A 21,097-nucleotide genomic window follows, 5' to 3' on the forward strand; every position below is an offset into this window, starting at 1 on the left:
TAATGTGTCTTGGACATGACATGGATCATTCCCACTCTTATGTTCTTGGATGCCCTTAACAGAAATCGATTGTCATTAAAACACACGTGTCACATCCCATGACGTACTATATATTGTTTGTATATTATACTCTTGTCTTTATAATAGGCTGTCTTTACAATCAGAATTCAAGAAACCAACATGCTTTACTTGTGTAACAAGAAATAATGCAAAATGAACACAACCAGAGCTCGTTCAGACTGGATTTATGGAGAACGCTACCGATTCAAAATGTTCAAACATTATTAAATTAATGTTTTTTGATCTTTTATGAGATGCGTCACCTCTATTTTAGATTTATTTAAATGTTCGTACTTGTGAGTAACATTTAAGAGTAGTGCCACTCAAAAACTGACATCATTTTGTTGCTTTTGTCACACACATTAATGACTATCATTTGTATGTAGTCTGGATTTGGAACACAGCAAATGCTTTCCCCAACAGGTAAGGTATCCTGTATTATTAGCAACAGATGTGTAACTGCATGTCAACTGCTGCCACTGATGACACTGAAGTCATCCTCTCTACTATTTCTGGAAATATGTAGGTTCCAGCAGCCTTTCCAGAAGTTAAAATGTACACGTTATGCTGATTGAAGTATGTGGTAGACTCAGTGTTCATTCTTTCTGTGGTTTTCTGTGGTATATTGTTAAAAGGCATCATGGGGAGGGCTTTGACATAGCACTTAGACATTCATATCAGGAGACAGCAACTCTTCATTTCAGGGGCCTTTGATTTCCTGATCACTTTGATCACTTTTAGAGGGCCCCTGAGGAGAACAATCTAATTATGAACTAATTATAGGAAACAGATTTGTTCATAAAAATTACGTCATCTTATTTTGTTTTATTTTAGTTTTATGCTAGGCCTTTTCCACCCTACAACCTATTGTTCTGACAGAGCAATCTGAACTCACAGTCCTCGCAGTTGTTTTTACTGAGCAAATTCCAATCCCTGATAAACACTGGTCGAAAAATTACCATGTTGTTCCACGCAGCTAATGGTGTTAGAGCTTCAGTTTCTATAGTTTAATGGTCAGATTGGAAATGGAAGCTCCAAATCACAGGCTGTTTATGGGTTATTCCATCAGTAGTGTCTGGCCTCAGTAAGTGGATCTTAACTCGTTACATTATTCTACCTAATTATTAGGTCAAAAACAAACAAGCAACCAATCTATTGTTTATTTCCAATGTTGTATTTTGTATCTCAAATCAAATTTAGCTTTTTAAACTTCCTTTTGAACATTTTTCTCCCCGCTGGCCATGTTTTCTTTAAAACAAGGGCAATTTCCTAATACACGCCATTTTTACTGTAAGAACATAATAACAATTGTTAAAAAGATATTTTGTGAACAATAGTTATACTAGTATAAGCAGAATTTTTGTGGTAGTATTAGCAGGTAAATATCAGTGATAAGTGAATTTTCACATTTCCACATGACTTGAATGAATTTACCTCGAAATCAGTTTAAAGAAAAAACATCAACAGTGAAAATGTCAATAAACAACTGCAGCGGCTGATGTGGATTAATGGGCCGCTAACCCCTAGTTTGTGGCTCCGAATGGGACACCTCACACTTTGAGGCCCTTATGTATTCCTGGCGCTGCTTTAGCCCCGGCCTCTGTGAATTCCTCCTGTGTTACTGGATAGTCTGCAGTTACCACTTGGAGTGTAGGTCAAACATATCAGTAAGCAGCTCTCAGGAACATCTATATCTCCCAACTTCTCTCCCTCCAGCCTACTACTCTTTTCCACTGTTGCATAAGTGTTGCCATAGAAGTGAGTCGGAGGTTTCCATGGCGCAGCACTCATTGTTTTGAGAACATAGTGTTTTGGCCTGTGTCACAGATCAGAGACATGTACCAGTCCACTCAATGTCAAAGTCCATTTGTAGTTCATATAAATGGATGTTTTAATTGGTTCTTTAATGAGACAAAGCAAGCTACACCAGGAAAAAAAATCTTGTTTTTTTTTGTAATGACACTCTTACATACATTTTTTACAATCATGGACTCCCTTTGTATAACACCACACAAATCTATATATTCAATGGCTTTTTAGAGTTTTATTTGAAAAATCTGGTTGATTTTTTGGTACATGTGTGAATGAATTGTTGCTTTTACGTTTAACCGCTTGATGTTACGTTCAATTTCTAGGACCCCACTCCTCTTGCCTCTGCCCAAGCTGACCTTTGACCTATGACATTCCAAGGGGAGAGGAATTCACAACAAAGTTTAAAGTTCCTAAAGGATGTTGATGATGCTTATAGTACATCTACCTAGGGCCTTTGCTTTTGATGAACATGCTTTTCTCATCTTTAAAGTACGTTTTCATATATTTTTTGTCACATACAAAACAGAAAAAAAGTCTATTATATACATTGTCCATTTCTCCCGCATTGCAACCACAGGTCCCTTTTCCTGCGATGATAGCAAAGATCGCACTCAATCTTTTTGGGTCAAGGTGTCGACCACCAGTCCAGTTGAAGCATCCATGTTTTATTTACCCTCGCTTTCTATGTTTACTCTAATCATGCAGTTCAAAAGAAGGAAAAAAACGATAATGGATAGCAATCATTAGAAATCCTTTGAGGCTGTTGGTCAGTTCAGCGACAAAGTCTCTCAAACTGGAGAGAATTCCTTTTGAAGCACAGTGGTCCATCTGGGCATGTCTATTGATTGTTTGTCAGTTTTGAAGATTTTTCTTATTGAGTGTCATCAAAACACGGCCAGTCTGCAGCACATCTGGCAGCTAGAGATAGAACTGAAGAGATGTGACGTGGAGTAATTGTTGACTTATAGCTAGTTAGTTGGGTCAGGGATTGTCATCAGAGCTTCTTCTTCATACTGGCCTGTCAACAGCGTATTGACAGGGGCTCAGGTTGGAGACAGGGTTCTGCACAGCTGGATAAGCGAAGTTGGCATGCTGTTTGGCCTTAAGCCGCAGGCTGGCCAGGCTGGAGTTGCAGGTGTCTCTGTACATGTAGGGACTGGCTGTGGTGGCGTAGGGGCATGTGGCCGCAGTCACTGCTACTGAGTTGAGCGCAGTGGGGCTGTTGAGATTGCTGAGGTTGCCCAGGTTGTTGAGCCCCGTTGTAGGAACTCCAGCCACCGCTGAGGGCACCATGCTAGAGGCCATGTTCATGGAGGGGATGGAACTAGGGGGGGAGAACATAGGCTGGGATGACAGGGGGCTTACATTCATTGAGTTAAAGAATGGAAAGCTCTTGGCAGAGAGCGAGCTGCTTGCCAGGCTCTTGGTGGCCCAGTTGTTGTAGGAGTAGCCTGTATACATGTCGTCATAGGGCTGCATGAGTCCATTGAACTGGGCACCAAAGCCATTTTTGCATAACTCTGCTTGTTGGTTCCTCTCCCGCTTTCTCCACTTGGCACGTCGGTTCTTGAACCATACCTAGGGAAGCGAAGAAGAGAAAAATAACAATTATTATCAATATTGTAGTGTACAGTGTACTTTGAACCCTCTTTGAACCTCAATGCTTCCACCAAAGCATTTTTCCTTGGGCCATCGTATTTTTTTTTGTTATATGCTAAATAATGACAATAATGGCGAGAAATGAATACTACTGTTCTTATAATATTATACATATTATACACACAAGTGGTCCTCAGCAGTGCTTTGGAGTGGTCAAGGTGCTGTATAGCACTACTGCTGTACAAGAACTTCTTAAGCCCCTATTGGTTCTATAGATGTTCTCTTCTGGTTCTTCAGCTTAGTTTAGTTTAGTTGGGTATTCATTTGTACCACCTTTAAAGATAGGTGGTATAGAGTACCAAAAGTGTTTTCCCTATGATTACAAGCCAAAGAACCTTTTAGTGCTATCTAGCACCATTTTTGTTCAGTGTGTATACACTTTAGGTATATCTAAGGATCAATGTATTAAGATGTGTAAAATGTTTTGTATCATTGAATCACAAAAATAGGCATATCTATTAAGTATGTAGCTGAAGTTTATGGCAACTTGAGCTCTTGAACCAAACAATGGTACTTGTGAAGATGTTTCATCCCCAATAAAATCCCATGAACTCATAGAGACCTCTCTATGCACCAATCTTCATCCAGAGCAAGTACTCTAACTTGTGCCAACGTTCATGAAGTGTTTTCATGAAGTGTTTTCACAAAAATTTCATATCATAGCAACCAACACGTCTGACCTGAAACAATGCTGCACTGCCAAAGCCTGGCCTTCAGTTGAAAAAAAAGGAAAATGTTTGAGTGGACACACCCTTTAAAGCCTCTAAAAAGCACTGTTCTTCAAATATGCATGAAAATGTAAAACGCAGTTTGATCAGATGTGACATCACCATTTTCTGAGCCCCACCCACCTCATACTGGTGTGAGGAGCGCAGAGAAAAACATACATATAGATATCTCTATTTGAAACAACCGAACTTTGTCAAAGAAATGTGATTTTAAGACTTTCAAGTTTTGATTGAGTTGCTTCAAATTTATTTAAAAACACTCCTTTCTACTTTGAAAACAATTGTGATTTTTATTTCATGATCCACATTAGAATTTAAACAAGAACTCTGGTTTACTACAAATTGGGTCTTTGTTCAGTAGTTTTATGTATAATTTCTATGAATTCTAAAAACACAGTACTCACCAAAGTATCTGCTGAGATCTGGGATCAGTACACTAAAACAGGGGAGTTGTGGACTTGAGGTAAAGTTGATATATTTCTTCATTCTCATTCTTAATTAATTTCTTCAAGTTATGCATTAGGCAATTTTTAAAAACCTGATTCAAATATTTTGTAGACTCTGTGGCTTTAAAGTTTGGCCAAGGGGAATTAAGAAATACATAAAAGAATAAATATGAAAGATTCAGCAGTTTTCCTTGTTGTGGTTGCGCGGTGTCTTTCCCAGATCTCTACTCTGAGTGTTGAGCAGGAATAATGGCCAAAACGATGACAGTAAGACCCATGTTGTTCTATGAAAGTAAGTTTTACTAAGAGAAGTTCTAATGATGATGATGTAATGATGAGGCCAGAAGTGCATCTGCAAAGAGAGAAGGGGTTAAATTGCAATTGTGGAGACTCATTCGGTACATGCATACAACTAAAAGTTCCTTGGAAGTCATGGATATAAAAGTGAGGTTAGTTTGAAAGTTGACAAATGTTATTGAGAGGTGAAGGGAATTTTGGCGATATTGGTAACATCGGACCTGCATGCAGCCAGTTAGTAATGCTTAAGTGGGTAAAGTGAAATAAAGCACGAGACGTTTTCAAAGATTGACTTATCATTAACATCATTGATGTTATTTATTGCAAAAAAGGAAAGAAATAGAGTGATTTTAAGTTATTTTAACTATCAGAAAGTGTCAGGAGTATCCTAACCCCTCTCAGTAATATTGTGTGCATATGTATCCAGAATTTTTGAAAGACATAATGATCCCAAAAAGTAAGTTGAATGGTACAGTCATATTAGACAAGGCTTATTAAAACTAATCATTGACTTATTTGAATAGTGAGATCCTAATGAAAGAAATGTCAGGGAAGAGCAAACTTCACATTTGTCATTATATGGTGCTATATTTGGAGGATATGAATTGGATTAAAGCTTTAGTGGAAAATCTAAATTGAAGGTTTTTAGAAATGAAAACTATGCAAAGTTCCTCCAAGTGTAAAGTTGTGGACAAACTTTTTTCCTGAGTTAGAGGAAAAGCTTTCTAGATACAATAAGATACAAATACAGAAGTCCTGTAGACTGACTCCACGTCATCTGTGAACACTCATGTATTTGTTTTACATTAGAATCATTCGGTATCAAATGCAAATCTTTCTTTAATCCTCGTAAAACTTTTGCAGTCCTTTCCTGCGTTGATACTTAGCCATCTCTCTGCTGTCTTGGCATGCATGTTGTGCATCATCCAATCCTCTGTTATTATAGTAACAGAATGCTGTTGACCATTTATATGAGTATAAAGTGCATGACTCTGACTTTTCCATCCCACTTAGTGACAGCAGGGGAAACCCCATGCCAGAGGACAGAAGCTACCCAATCTTTACTGTGACTCGGAGGCAATGCTGTTTGAAGGTTGTTGGAAAAGGCTGAATGTCAAGGTTATTCAGTAGCTCGTTTGCAGCTGTATTTATACATCCTCTGCAAACTAGTCTGATGATTGCATGAGAAAGAGATTTTTATCCAAAAAATCATTGATATGTCTTTGTATTTTATTAATCGCATTTTTATTTGTAATATTTGTAAGTCTTTTAAAGCATAAAGAAGACAGATGTAAAGTATGTCTTATGTGATATATTAAGGGAATAGGGATGACCCCATGTAAAGTGAGTCAATACTAGTAACACCTTTCACATTTATTATTTCATTGTTAACATAAAATGTAGTACAGCTTTAACCATTAACCATACCACCAGTCATTAACCATATTGTAATTTGGGTACCTAAATATTGTAGGAATAATTAAGTAGAAAATGTTAGCACTGAACTCTGAAGCACTGACAATTGCAGTTCAATGGATTTCATTGTTTCTTTGGGTACGTGGATGGTTTTCTATTGGGGCTGAGTACCGAAATTCAATAATTTAATGGCAACGACCAGATTTCTTCAATGGTAAACAGTATCAAAAATACCTTATCGTTCAGGAGCACATTTTGAGGGTAAATCCCAGTAGCGTCCGTGAGGCAATAAGCATGCAGCATGCTTGTACCAAGACCTCATAAGGCTGGTGACAAGCTCTCTAACATTACACGTTGTAGAGGAACAGGTAGTCAAGGTATCTGCACCGGTTCCTGTGTCGAACATTTCTGAAGATAGACAGCCCTCCTTACAATACCATACATATTGGGCTACTTCCCATGCACAGATGATAACTTGTTAATATAGCCAGATAGATTGCTGGGAAATGATAGTCTAACTATATTGCTTAATGTTTATCACTCCCTTAATCCTACATCGAAGACAGTCTCGTAATGAAGAGTGGTTTTGAAAGAGTACATCCAGTTCAAGCTCTAAATTTGGTGCAGACATTTACCATTCCCAAATGTATTCTTCACCTTCAAATCTTCAAACTGATTCAATGTGAAATGTCTCAACGTCTGCTGGATGGACTGGAATGAAATATGGTACAGACATTGATGTTCCCCTCGGGATGAATTGTAATAACTTTCTTTTCATCTGCTGCAAGCATCACATGAAAACTTCACTATATTTTCACAATATTTTGGTGTATGTCCTATCATGATATTCCTACTAGCTTTACAAGGTGCTTATAGTGCTAATGTGAGTGGCCCACTCAGAAAGTCCTATTATTATATTAATTAAAATTATATTAAGAAAAATGTTTCAGTAAAGTGAAAATTGCAAATCACACATTTCTTGACAGTCCTGTACAGTACTGTTGTACATTGTCCTACACCCTCTATCTCTAAACCTTCAATTGATCAATTCCGTCAGCTGTCTGACAAATCACATGAATCCAGCTGACAGGTGCAGTATTCTGTATGTAGGAATCTGCCGTCATGCAGTGGTTCGAAAGACCACTGATAGATATTAAGGACAAGACAATGTGTAGTCTGTTGTCCTTTCAAAATAACAACCAAGAGTGCGTGGTATGTGACCTTTCATCTAGCCAACATTAATTTGAGCCATTACTTGTCAAGCAGGCCAGCAATTGTATTGTCATCCATCAGCATGTGTGTCCTCCTGCTCCATATAGCTACAATGACCAGACCGCTGGGCGTGGGCGCACTCTACTTCACCTCTGACATTCAAGTTTAGTGTGAACTGAAGCTCTGGCCAATGGGAAGAAAACATCTTACCTGGTACATTAAATCATAATTTCTATATTTTAACAATTTACCAATCATGTATTTTTATCTGCAGTTGCATCACTGAAAATGTATTCATATAGTCTGACCAAAGCCTCCATACTATTAAATGGTAAGGGTACTACTAGAATTTAGCATAGGCAATCATGGTGGCATATTTCAAAATTTTATACAAGTGAGTAGATGATCACTGGAAAATTTGGCAGTAACATTACAGTGGCTTACACGGGATGACTACAGAGAAGAAGAAAATATAATAAAGCAAGTAAAATAAAAAAGTAATTTTACTTTCTGTAATCTACAGCTTTAAACAAACATGACAAAGAAATATGAATCCCTAGAATCTTTAAAGCCCTTAAAAGGCTTTAAAACTGCATGAAAAGATTCTTTTTGTAACAAGTAGAAAACAAGCTGTATGAAATATCATCAGCTTTTAAGTTTACATGGCTACAGCTCCTTACTGCATTTACAAATCCAGCATACGCAGAGCAATTATCAGCTTTAAAGTTCAGCAGGAATGTTTGACCCAAAAAAGTTCATGAATCCATTTCAATAGTTTTCCCCAGCAGATGGAGGAAAGCCTTAACAAGGATTCAGAGCCGAAACAGCCCTGCATTAATACTGCATCAGTGAAGCCATGTTGTGTACTGATGAGATGATGTAATTTGATCCAGGAAGTTTAGTTGGACTAACAGATTCATGTGTTTTAAAGCTTGTCAGCCAAACACTGCAAAACAGCTTGTAATACTCTCAGGCAGAATTGTAGTTTTCCCAGTGGCGACTATTTCATCTTTCGTCACAAAGATCTAAAAGTAAACAGTAGAAATAGAGGATTCACATTACAAAGTAGTTACACAAGTTTATGTGTATCTGACCGGCCAGGGCAGTGCCCGGCTGGTTGGCATAGCATAATGTTGCTTTTATGCCGGACGCCCTGCATTGTTTTGCAGGAGCTCCCTTCATTGGCACCCCTGCAGCGCTGATGGACTGGCTCCATTCAAATGGATGAGAGAGCTGCATTTTTTCATGCAGGGCTCGAGTCAGCCTGAACACGGCCTTTTTTTGTTTTGTGGGTCTGAAAATATAAAGTTTGACACTATAGGTGAGGCCATGGAGGTGATTCAAATTAAAATCAACTCTTGTGATCAACAAATGTGTCACCTGCACACAAAATTTCAGAAAAGTTCATAACATGGACCAAGAGGAGCTTGTGGTCCATCGTGCAGCACTTTTTGATATTCTTTGGACACAAGGGGAAAATCTGGTCCAATGACGATCAGCAGGTGTCATGATGTGGGCACCAAAACATGCGTACCAAATGTTATGGCAATCTGGTCAGCAGTTGCTGCGTTGGACCAAAGTGTTAGACTGACTCTGTCTTTTTCAAATGATTTACACATAACCATGCTTAATTATTCTGGGTGCTTTCCTTTGTTGATGTCCTTGGCCTACTTGATTTATAGAATTGTTGTTGTACACTGTAACGTACTCATTTTGCTCATGTTTTTATTGTTGCGTATGTACTATGGTCAGGACGTCCTGGTAAAGGACAGTGTGCTCTCAAGAGGCTTTCCTGTTTAAATAATAACCGTATAACTGAAATCAGCAGCTGTAATAAGAATATGATCAAAGCTCTCTGATCCACGGGGGCCATGTGTGTACCCACCCTGACCCGTGCTTCAGTGAGGTTGGTCCACACGGCAATCTCCTCTCTGGTGCTCATGTCGGGGTAGCGGTTTCTCTGGAAGGTGGCCTCCAGCTCCTGGAGCTGCTGGCTGGTGAAATGAGTTCTCTGCCGTCGCTGCTTCTTTTTCAGAGAACCATCATCAGCACTGGACTCATCCAGCTGGTTCTGATTGGATTTCTCTGTGTCTGCAGAAACACAGAAAAAAATATTTCATCACTGGGAGGTGCAGGTCAGGTAGGTAGAGAGATAAGAGTACACACCAATGAGAGCAAAACTATTAAGTATGACACTTGATTCTGGCCTTCAAGATAGTAGTTTAAAAGATGTTATGTTTCTGTGCTTGTTCGACAGCTGGTGAAGACCACAACATGTTTAAATCAACTTTGACTTCAGACTTGTCTCTTCATCATTTTTACTGAACAAAGAGATTATAAATCACAGTAAGAACTCATCAGATCACAATTGTGAATTCCAGTATTTTCCAGTAAAGCTAAAATGACTGTTGCATGAAAAAGTAAAAAATCAGCAATATGAGAAAATACTATTATTTTCATATTCTCTAAATAAATATATATAATATTTTAGACATAACAACAATATCAATGATATTTATGTAACCTGTTTTGATTTGTGCATCACCAGGTAATTTAAAGGTAATTGTAGAAATGCGCACACTGTAGCTGTAGAATATGTCAGTGTTTAGAGAACGATAAGGAAGCGCGGAAGAAACTGAAAAATTCTGTGGAAGTAGAACTAAGCAAGAGGTTCATCATTGGTTTGAATGTACTAGTCAATATTAAAAGAGGGGAGAATTTAGTTACTACAACTATAGACACTCACTGCACTGTGTTAATCTGTTGGGGGCAAAATATGTATGCAACTTGATTCAGCACAAATGTATCTAGTGGTATGAGCCATGTACGTACAGGATAAACTGAATTTTTGGCAATAAAACTAGATTTAAACCAGGACCTCTCCTCAAGATTAGGTAATAATGCAGGTGTCGCTTTAAGGCGGCCTTTATTTTACTGCATAATGTGCTTTGGTGATCCATACGGTATACAGTGAAGCTAGAGCCTCCAGACAATCAGATGCTTCACCCTGTTGGTAATCCCTCTCACCCAAATTACCCACATTTGTGATTATAACAAAAGTTATCACAAAACGTACTTGTACGAAAGTAATACTTAAAGCATCTAGAAGCAGGGGGCCTAGAAGCAGGGCAAGACATCTGAACAACGCTCTTGGCCCTGTAGAGTCTAACCGGCTGAATTCTGCATAGAGAAGCAGAACTATCAACTGCTGAAAAGCACATTCTGTATCTGTGAAATGGCACATCATTCAGACACCTTTCACCCTGGACTGCATCAGCACTATCCCGTCCCTGCTGAAACTGCCTGGAAAATAATGTCACATCAGAAATCACCTGAAATCCCTCCATTCCACAAGCTGTACAAAGACAAGCAGGTGTGACGTTGCCAATAGTGAATGATTCCAAACACTGCATTACACTCAAAGATGTGCAGGAGCAGTGAGTGATTGCATTTGCCCCCCAGCACAGTGAATTTTAAAGACCACACATCCATGTTATGTCTGCCAGGGCTCTTCTCTGCCAAATCTTACCCCAGCAATTTGAGGACCTCACAGAAAGAAGTGAAATGAGGTAGCCAGTTAATCCCGTGGATCAGGCTTTTGTGACTGGGGCAAGTTGTGCTCTGTTTGGTGAGGGCTTAGCTCGCAGAGCAGTTCGAAATGATCAGTAGGGTTTAAAAAGAAGCTCCACAGGGCCACCAGCAAAACCAATAAGGGCCAGGCTGAGGCTGTTATCTGGCAGTAAACTGACACTGCGTAAGCTGTCACTTAAGGCCAAAGTCTATAACACAATACCGAGGAAAGGGCAGCTCTTTAAAGAGTGAGGCGCTGAGCGACAATAGGAGCAGTTTTACTGATAATGTGCCGACATGACAGAGTCCTTCCAGGTCAGCCTCTCAGAGACGGCCAAAACAATGACTTCTTAACATGTGGAAAAACAGCCGAGTTGAGAACATATTCCCAGAAATAAATGGCTGCCATGTTCCATACTTAATTAAAAAACAGTTATGACAAGAAATGGACTATCCAATATGTGTTCTTTCCAGGCCAAAGCTTTAAAAAGAGGTCGGCCAGACTTGTTCTTTACAGGAGCGGGAGCAGCTTTCTTTTTTTTTGGGAGAAAGCTTGTTATAAAGAGACAAATGCCTGTGGCCTGGGCGTCAGCCTGGGTTAGTAAGATGTGGCAGCTACATTGTACTTCAGCCAAGTACATCACCAAGTCCACATGTATATATATGCAATAACTATCCTATTCAAATTCAAATGTATACATTTCATTTTCCCACGGTCACAAATAAAATCTGGGGACAGAAATTGTGAGGCCTTTTATTTTTTTGCTGGCCTAAAAGTTGTTAGATTTTGAAACGAGCTTATTACACACTGCCTATGTATACTTTTAAAAATGTAAAATGCTTCATCATATTCATATTTAAATCATATGTCATCTGAAAGTTATTAAACTATACTTTTGATGAATAAAACACATAAATTAGATTTATTAGAACTGCCTCTGTTTCTCTTCTCTGTGCTAACATACACCATCTGGGCCTCTTTCAATATAATCTATCTGACATTTCGGCCTAGTTAAAAAAAAAAAAGAAAAACACATCAGGGCTCAGGAGTTTACAGTCAGTTTTACTGAAGACTAAATTAGCTGCACGAGTGACTTAACAAGACTGCAGCAGGAGACATATGAAAGCATTTTTATGCCACATTTCTTCCCCAAATAGTTGTTTGACCGTGTTAAGAGTGGATCTCTAGCACAATTTAGTAATTAGATGGAGCTTCACACACCACAGATAGATACAGGCAGAGATCAGTGGCTTACAATGTTCTACGGAGAAGGTAGAGAGACGATAATCCATCCAGTTAGTTATTTGTCAAATATAAATCTTTAGCTATGGCCTGTCCTCAAGGGAGAAAAAATTTTAAAAATCACTGTGCGCCATTCCTTTTTTTCTTCCTTGGAAGCTTGCTGTCCTTAAACGAAAGGAGCTCCTGATTCAGCTGCACTGGAGGACCCAGTTGGAACTAAAATGGCCAGCTGAGACAGCAAAACTAGAGGAAAGCTTCCAAGCAGAGGCAGAAACAAGCTGAGCTCCATCTGAACAGTCTGCCGACCAGCAGTCGGTGTTTAAGTGATTTAATATTAATGACAACTAAACCACCTATGACAACGAAGCAAAATGTGTTCCCTGATGAAGGCCTTGAGATGCCTTTAGAAGTCCTGGAAAAGGCTAGTAAGGTGACCTTGAGCTATTGTTCTGTCAAATCCCCTGTTATATAAAAATAGGACGTATTTGTTTTTCTCTCAGTCCAAGTGGATTTCTAATGTCCTCATGGAATATGGCAGCCTAAATATTTAGTTTAAAGCTCTTTTTATTTTTGAGTATTAAATCCAGCTACTTCTATCTATTGTAGATGATCACAGATAGATGATTCCATCGATCATAATAAATGAGATACGTCAGGCTGATCCTCTCACTGTGGCTCTGCTAATTCACTTTCATATTCAAAGTCAAATGAGTTATATGTTATTAGCGGCCATCACCTGCGCCTGGGCCCGAACAGGGAGAACCCCCCCCCTCCCTCGCCCCCGCCCCAATAAAATGGCTCCGATTCCACGATCTCAGAGGCCGGGCTGCATTTAATTCCTCTCTGAGTCGTTTCCACGCTAAATACCGAAGAGTTTAAATCCTATTATCTTTTTATTGACAGGCTCAGATTCAACGGTGCTCGAGCAGAAGATGAGGAGCACGTCAGTGGAGTGGCTGAATGATGAAGAGAAACATCAATCATTTATTAAAGCTATTGTACAGAAATATGCAGGCTTGTGTCGCTCATTATTATTATTATTATTATTATTATCATCATTATTTTTTAGCGTTATTATTATTATCTTTATTATTATCATCATTATTTTTTATCATTATTATTATTATCTTTATTGTTATCATCATTATTATTCTTATTATAATTACTGTTATTATCATTATTATTCTTATCATTGTTATTATAATATTATCATCGTTATTATTATTATTATTATCATTATTCTAATTATTATCATCATCATTATTCCATGAGATGATCATTGTTCCACGGAATCTCTCCATGGTTGTCATACAGTTTGTGGTACTCTGAAGAGCAGTGGCTTCATGCAGTGATCAGAGAAAGAGGTGCATGCACAGTGAGGAGGCTCCCCGGTCACCGGGGGACTGACCGCTGTTGTCTTGGCCTTTACATCCCTGGTCGTGCTGCGGGGTCCCGGAGTCGGAGAGCGACAGCGCCGGGCTGCGGGCTTCACTGTCCGTCAGCAGGTTAAAATCCATAACCAGGTTCTGCAGACACACACACGCACACACACACACACACACACACACACACACACACACAAACAGTCACGACTTCGTCGTCCCAACATCCCAGAGCTTTAACATCAGGGTTTAATGACGGGACTGTCTGATGTTTGGTCGTGATGTCCTGACATTATACTTCATGGAATTAGTAATGACATGACAAATAGATGACAGTATATACATCATATAAAGACAGTGAGTTTACATCATCATGTTGTGTTTCTGCTGCTTTTATTCCTCTAATATCCCGACAATCTAACCAGGAGAAGAAAAGATTCAATAGAAACCTGTGCTGCTCAGTTTTCCTGTTGGATATAAAAAGGTAATGTTCTGTATCAGGATGTCTCTGTGTTCCTCAGTCTCTCTGCCGCAGAGCATCAACACGGCCCGACTTCAGTGATCCAAACCTTTTTCTAATCTCAGTTTGATTTGCTCTCTAAAAACTCCAGTCAAGGCAAAAAGCTTCATGGAAATAAGCAAGTGATGTTTTGCCTCTGAGGGCAGACTGAGATGCTTCTGACCGAGCGCATTCTGTTTCTATTTTCTCTTGGATCTTTCCATGCTCCCCTGGTTGTGGCACTGATCCCGATCCCTTTATAAGAGCCTGACATAAGCAGCAGGAATTGATTCTATTTCAGTGTACATGAGGAGAGCAATAAGCATGAATAAAAAGTTATTTCTAGGCCAAATTGCAGCTGGTGAGGTAAACATGCTGATTAATGGAGCCCAGAATAGCTGCTGGTTTATTTATCCGACAGCAGTTAACACCTTGGAAATGTTGGGGGGACACATATACACTGGATCCAAGCCAGAGAGGTTTGGGATGATTTATGGCTACAGTGCTTCTGAAGTCAGACAGAAGCTAAATATCTGTCTCCACACCATTATTCCACTGGCAAAGTATTCCACATAACAGATTCAAAACAGCAAAGACAGACAAATGTCAGACCACTGCATCAAATGTAGACATGTTTCCACAGAGGAATAAAGGGGGGGGGGGCAGTTTCAGTCTCAGCCCACCTACACTCAGCAGGTCTTCACTATTTACCCTCCTGAGCCAGTTACCCTGCTTCCAGGTTCAGGGGAAAGTCTGAAGGCTGCTACAGACCACAGTGAATCCTCCAAGATTTAAAAATGTGATAACCCCGTCCCTGAGTGTGAGCCCTGTCGACTGTGTGGATGTGGCCAGTCTCTCTCCACGTTGTGGCTACGAGGTTTATACTTAGAAGCAGCCAATTTAGATTTTCAGGGGAAGCCCCCCCCCCCCCTCGCCCCATCTTTGCCCCAGGAGAATGAGCTCTCCTGCTGCATGTCTCTGCAGCCTGTTTGCCACCATGCCAGTCCTTTGTGTGCTACTCACATGTGACTTCTGCCTGCTGGGGTTCAATCTGAAGCCTCGCAGGGTTCAGAGCCTGGCATGGCCCCCCCCCCCCCCCTTCCACACACACACACACACACACACACACACCACCAGCAGCAGCAGCAGCAGCAGCAGATTGTACAACACATTGAACTCTTGAACCAGACTCACTGTCACCATTTAAAGTTGTTGAAATGACATTATTTCCCTCGGTGCTCTTTGAACATCAGCATACACTTAATTGGAGCGAGCAGCTATACTTTTTAGAGCTGGGGCTGAAACTAACACAGCAACAACGGCATGAATACATTTTTTCAGTCAGTGAAATGTGATTTATTCATACAGTCTCTATTTATTAAATATTTTCTATTCTATTTTTATCGCTCTTTTTTTCGTTCAGGGACCAGAAACACCCTTCAACACTCACCATGTGTAATTTGTGTAAAACTGTAGAATGTAAACTCCTCCTCAAGTCATTAAAAATTCCCCGAAGCAGAACTGATTACAGAACGTACTATGATTACATGTCATCACAGTTATCATCACATTACAGCTAGGCTAAAGGTAAAGTGTGGTGTTACAGACTGCTATACGGTTATTAGCCACAAACAATATGCTTTAGATTAAGATCAAGTTCACTCATTTACAGGTTGTTTTACCCTGTAAACCCTTGCTCCATAGATCAGTATGTCCAGTGTCCAGTTTTACAGCCAAATTTGGGAGGAAAACGCGCAGCATGCTGCCACATCTTTAAAACACACTAAGTCACCTCAGGTTTTAGGTAATAAACTTTTTTTTTGCCGCATGAATGCAGTTTACTCAAAATATTACATGCCAATTCAATTTCTCTGACATAGTTTGTCCATCTCGAAGAAATGACAGATTTCCACTTGAGCAGCTAAAGATATTTCTACAGCTTCAGTCGCTAAGGTTTCTAAATTTCTATTTATTAGAATTATAAAAGATTATAAAATCTGTTTCATGAGAAAAACATTAAAGATATGAAAAGCCCAGCTTTTAAAATAAATCAAGCAAAAAAGCAGCCTGCTTGCAGTGAGCGTGTTTCAGAAAGTGGCTTTTATAAAAAGCCAGTGGAGAGAGGTTGCTTTGTCATTCTGTCCCGACAGAACTCCACATTCTGCTGGTTTCAGTGACTACAATCATTTCAACTTGGCAAACCAAAATGAACAATGTCATCGCTGTAAGCTGTTAACGTTTTCCCCAGAAACTCTTCTTGACCGTCTCTTAACATCGCGTTGGTCGCTCTCACAAAGCATCGCAATGTAACACTAAAGCCAACCTGCATATTCTGATTAAAAGTTTACCAGCGTATCACCCCTGGGTGCCTGCACCATCTGATAGGCAGCTCCACCGGCCATCTCTTCTGGGCCAGACAAACAATGGCTCAGCCCTTAAAAACGCTGCCATGATGCACATCTCATATTTGTCACTGCTAACTCAAGGAAGATTTTCCTTTGAAGACTTTAAAGAAAGACTTGCATCTGTTTTTTGTTTAGCATCCGTGAGAATGATTGCAGCATTTCACCAAAGATTAGGAGACAGGAAAATGGGTATTCTTGTGTCGGCCAGAGGCCATCACTGCACCCTGGGAAAAGAGATGCGAGACTAAGGATATGGTCATGTCTCCCAGTGAAGAGATTAACTCAGTAAGCACACTCTTTGTATCGTGGCTTTGGATTAATGAGCTTCTGATATGGATTTATGGGTTAAAGTTGACTTGTGGGTCAGAGAGATCAGTTGTCCACTTGGTTCGAACTGCATATATATTGTTTCTTTTTTTATTTCTGAATGGCTCAGTGTGATCGGCCTGTTTTGGGACTTCACACAGAAGCTTTTCTGTACGCGCTGAGTTTGCGTGGTTGAATTTATTTCATTCTGTCCAATATGGGAGTGATTTTATCAAACAACCCCCAAACTGACATTTTAACAAGTCTCATGTGATGGAGCCGCAGCACGGCGTTCATATCCGATCAAATATTAGTGGCAGATTACTGCTCTGAGAAACATAACCAGCCTTCTATCACCTTTGCTGTAGGACACTTTTGACTTCTTTCAAGAAAGGTAAATGTTAATAATAATAAACGATAATACATTTTATTTATAGGCGCCTTTCAAAGCACTCAAGGACTCAAAGAATCTCCTTTAGAATGAGGCAACACGGTCTCCCTTTTATGACAGTAACAACTCAGCACAAACGTACAACAAAAGGATGAATTCAGCACACAGCAACCTCCATGTTATATTTACCTCTACAATTCAGAATAAAACCATCTCATTTTTGTCTAGAGCAGCATTACCTTTGCTGTAGACGTGTGTCAAGTTGTTTCCCAGCGTTCTAAAACCAAAGACAGTCCTCAAGCTGGAGGGTTCAGTCCAGGTACTTGCCTGACAGAACAACAGCTGTCCCTTTGTGGGTGCAGAGCTCGGGTCTAGTATTAGCAAGGTCCCGTATTTTGGTCAGAAATATGAGTGTGCGCCAGTACAGGGGACTAAATCCGCCATGGCAGTGATGGATGAACAGACGGCCTGGTGTCAATGTGGTGCTGAGAGGCTGGCTGGCTTGGCAGTGAGGGGTGTGCGGGTGATGCAAGCCAGTCATTTTGTCCAGAACAAGGTGTCACTACCCCCCTCCCCCTCCCCCCTCTACCCCCAGCTAAACACACATACACGCACACATACACACATTAGGGGCGCCACATGATTGTATTTCCAAAACCAAGAGCCCCCCCCCCCTCTCTCTGTGCTCAATATGGCCAACAAGCTCTCAGTGAGCTAACAAGCAGGCAGAGGCTCAGTGGCTGACAGTCAGAGGGTCACTGAGCCGCTCTGCTGCACTGCTGCCTGTGTTGATGCTGATTTCCCGCTGTGGTAATACGTCCCAGCGAGAGCTCACTCCTGGGGGGGGAGCTTCTGGAAATCAAGATGTAACCTGAGCTAATTTCAGCTGTCTTCATCAGGGCCCTCTGATGCCCACCACATCCACCTGAAGTAAAGCCTGACCCCCTGCTCCAGGAGCGGCCTGCCCCGTGTGTTTGCTCTTGCTGCTGGTGGCCTCCTGCTCACAAATGAACGAAAACCAACAGCAAGAGGAGCGAAGCCGCTTTGAATAAGCTGGAGTGCTTTGCATAAACAGCCACCCGGTGACATTGATCTCATTAAAATATATCTGTGGTCATAATAATAAAAAAATAATAACGATGCGGGCAGAAATCCTCTCATTTTTAAGGAGACCGCCGTATCCATCTGGCCGTGTGCGCGGCAGACTGCTTGCATTTCCACAGACTGCGCGCATTAGCCCGGGAATTATTCATAAACGCGTCGAGAATTAATTCCCAGGATTAAGAGTTGATTAAGATGTGTGTCACTTTGCTGTCTGAGAACTTATTAAGGGCCTACTCGAAGAGACGGCAGATGGAATTTCAGTCCAATGTTTGTAGATGTTAATTTCTGCCCTCCTCTAACGTCCATTTGCATGTGATTGAGGGAGTGAGGCCGAGGAAGTCCTGCAAAGAACCACCGCGTCCGTGCCGCGCAATAGGCTGTGCAAGTCCACGGCCGAGATTAACACAGAGCCTTTCTGCATCAGCAGCCCACTCCACGGAGCTCCACGGAAAACAGAACGAGCTCATCTGACTCTAAAACAATTATACGAAATGATGTGAATTAAAATCTAGCACATTTTAACATGAGGTGTACTATAAATAATATGACTGCTGTCGATTAACGGGTGTACATATAGATATATATATAGATAGATATATATAGAGATAGATATAATATATAAATAGAATATATAATATATGAAATAGCATTTCTGAGTTTATCAGTCCAGGCATCTGTTGCACACAGCTGAAGCGATAACCGAGAATTATTTCCAGGGCATCCTGAGGCCAAACGTGAATTTCGATCAAACTAATCTTATTTTCATATGTCCGGGGAACAGATGCAACAAAGAGGATGCTGACTGAAGATCTGTTGGAGGAAAAATTAATCTGGTTATTCTTGAAAATAAATCTGCCTTTCTTTAAAAAACGAAAGTAAATTGTTTAGTTCTGGGAAATTGCAGCCTAAACACTAAATGAGGCCTCTCTTCAAATTGTACCATTTAAAATAAAGAGGCTAAATAAATATAACATTTCTTGGTTACAATTCGGACAGTATTGATTTAATATGCCCCCTACTATTTTCATACTTTAAATTATTCTCCTATTTCTATTTGCACAAATGAAGCCGAAGAGGCTCCAGAGATCAGATGTGGTCCATGTGGTCTGACAGCAGGCCGCGGACAATAAGACTGCATTCAGAAAGTCCAGCCACCGGATGTTTAGACCTCCATAAAATCTATGAAGTGTTCCTTGATTTATCTGGATCATCATTCCTATTATTGTTGCTGTCAGACTACTATTAGGCCAAGAATGAACACTCGCTGTGAAATATTAAAAAGCAAAATCCTGAAATAATTCAGTCAGTGTTTCTAACATGGGTGTAATATTAAGCACCGGTGACATTAAGTTGTGGAGAGTGTATTTGGTGTTTGCGTGTGTGTGTGTGTGTGTGTGTGTGTGTGTGTGTGTGTGTGTACGGGTGGTTGGTCGTGGGGGGGTGTACAGCTCTGTTTTTCTTTCGGCGGTCTCCTGTGGCCCCGGCGACCACCTGCCACCTATCAATTTCCTCCGCATCCCCAAATATTTTTAACTTCCCAAATATTTTTACAGCGTCCGCCTCTGTAAGGTCTTAGAATTTTGGAGAAACCATACCGAGCTGTCAGCGTGGCCCATCAGCGGAGGGCTCCGGGAGAAAGAGGGCTTCTCCGGGTGTGGAGGCAGCGCTTCGATCGGGTCCTCAGCCGCTGGCTTCGAACACGTGAGGTGGAGAATTCAGGACGACTTTATTAACCGACTTTATTAATGGACGGACACCGAAACACAGCTGTGTGCTGTTCGGAGTAAAACGGTCAGATTTGGAGAGGCCGACATGACGCGGAGCCGCAAAGATTGAATGGTCCAACGTGTTTGAATAACGATAAATAATTATATGGTAGCAATTTGTGATCAGTTTGTCTAAATGGAAGTTGCAATAGTCCACATACTTGTAAATATGCCACAGTGGGGGTGTGCTAAACTCATCAGAATCACAATCCGCTCCGTGAACGCACACAACAAGTAAAATCCCGCTTCGCACCTTTTCCTGCTTGGGGGGGTTTCAGGCCGTAGTGTTGCTACTTTAACTTGTGAGTGTAGAAACAAGTGCTGCTCATTTAGAAAGCTGAAATAAAGCCCCCTGTTTTAAAATCTCGGATACATTTAGTCAACTTTTACGCATGAATAAAAAAAAAAAGTGCTGATGACTGAAGACGCACAAAGACAAAAAGAGAGATAAAAGAGAGCTAAAAAGAGAGACAGGGGAGAAAAAAGTGCGGTTAGTTGCACTTACATCGAATCCCGGTCTGGTTAAATTAATCCGCGGAAAAGGCTACGAGCTGTGCTGCAGGTCGGTGGGGGTGCTGCTCTCAGGTCTGCAGGTGACATGGACAAGACGCTCTCCGCTGCGTCCACAAATCGGAAAAGGCGTCAGTTGATCAATCAGTCAGTTTCCTTCTTTCTCTACTTGCCTCTGTGCTGTCAGACATGAAGTCTGTGGAGGAGTGAGGCTTGATCCCCACTCAGAGTATAGGAAGGGGGGGGGGGCGAGGGGGGGGGGTGAGAGGAGGGGAGATTGACTTCATGCTA

The 21,097-nt window shown here is 40.7% G+C and overlaps 1 protein-coding gene across 1 annotated transcript; it reads right to left on the reverse strand.

Annotated features, from left to right (window-relative positions):
* Window positions 1–1,967: 1,967 nt before the first annotated feature.
* pitx3 (paired-like homeodomain 3) lies at window positions 1,968–20,822 on the reverse strand. The gene is made up of 4 exons (XM_070840990.1): window positions 20,802–20,822; window positions 13,852–13,969; window positions 9,516–9,721; window positions 1,968–3,450 (listed from the first exon to the last, which is right to left on the reverse strand). The coding sequence occupies exons 2-4, from the start codon at window positions 13,958–13,960 to the stop codon at window positions 2,881–2,883; spliced, it is 885 nt and encodes a 294-aa protein (XP_070697091.1). The 5' UTR covers window positions 13,961–13,969; window positions 20,802–20,822; the 3' UTR covers window positions 1,968–2,880.
* Between the last annotated feature and the right edge of the window lie 275 nt (window positions 20,823–21,097).

Source organism: Pempheris klunzingeri, chromosome 12 (genome assembly GCF_042242105.1).
Source record: "Pempheris klunzingeri isolate RE-2024b chromosome 12, fPemKlu1.hap1, whole genome shotgun sequence".
Taxonomy (NCBI): domain Eukaryota; kingdom Metazoa; phylum Chordata; class Actinopteri; order Acropomatiformes; family Pempheridae; genus Pempheris; species Pempheris klunzingeri.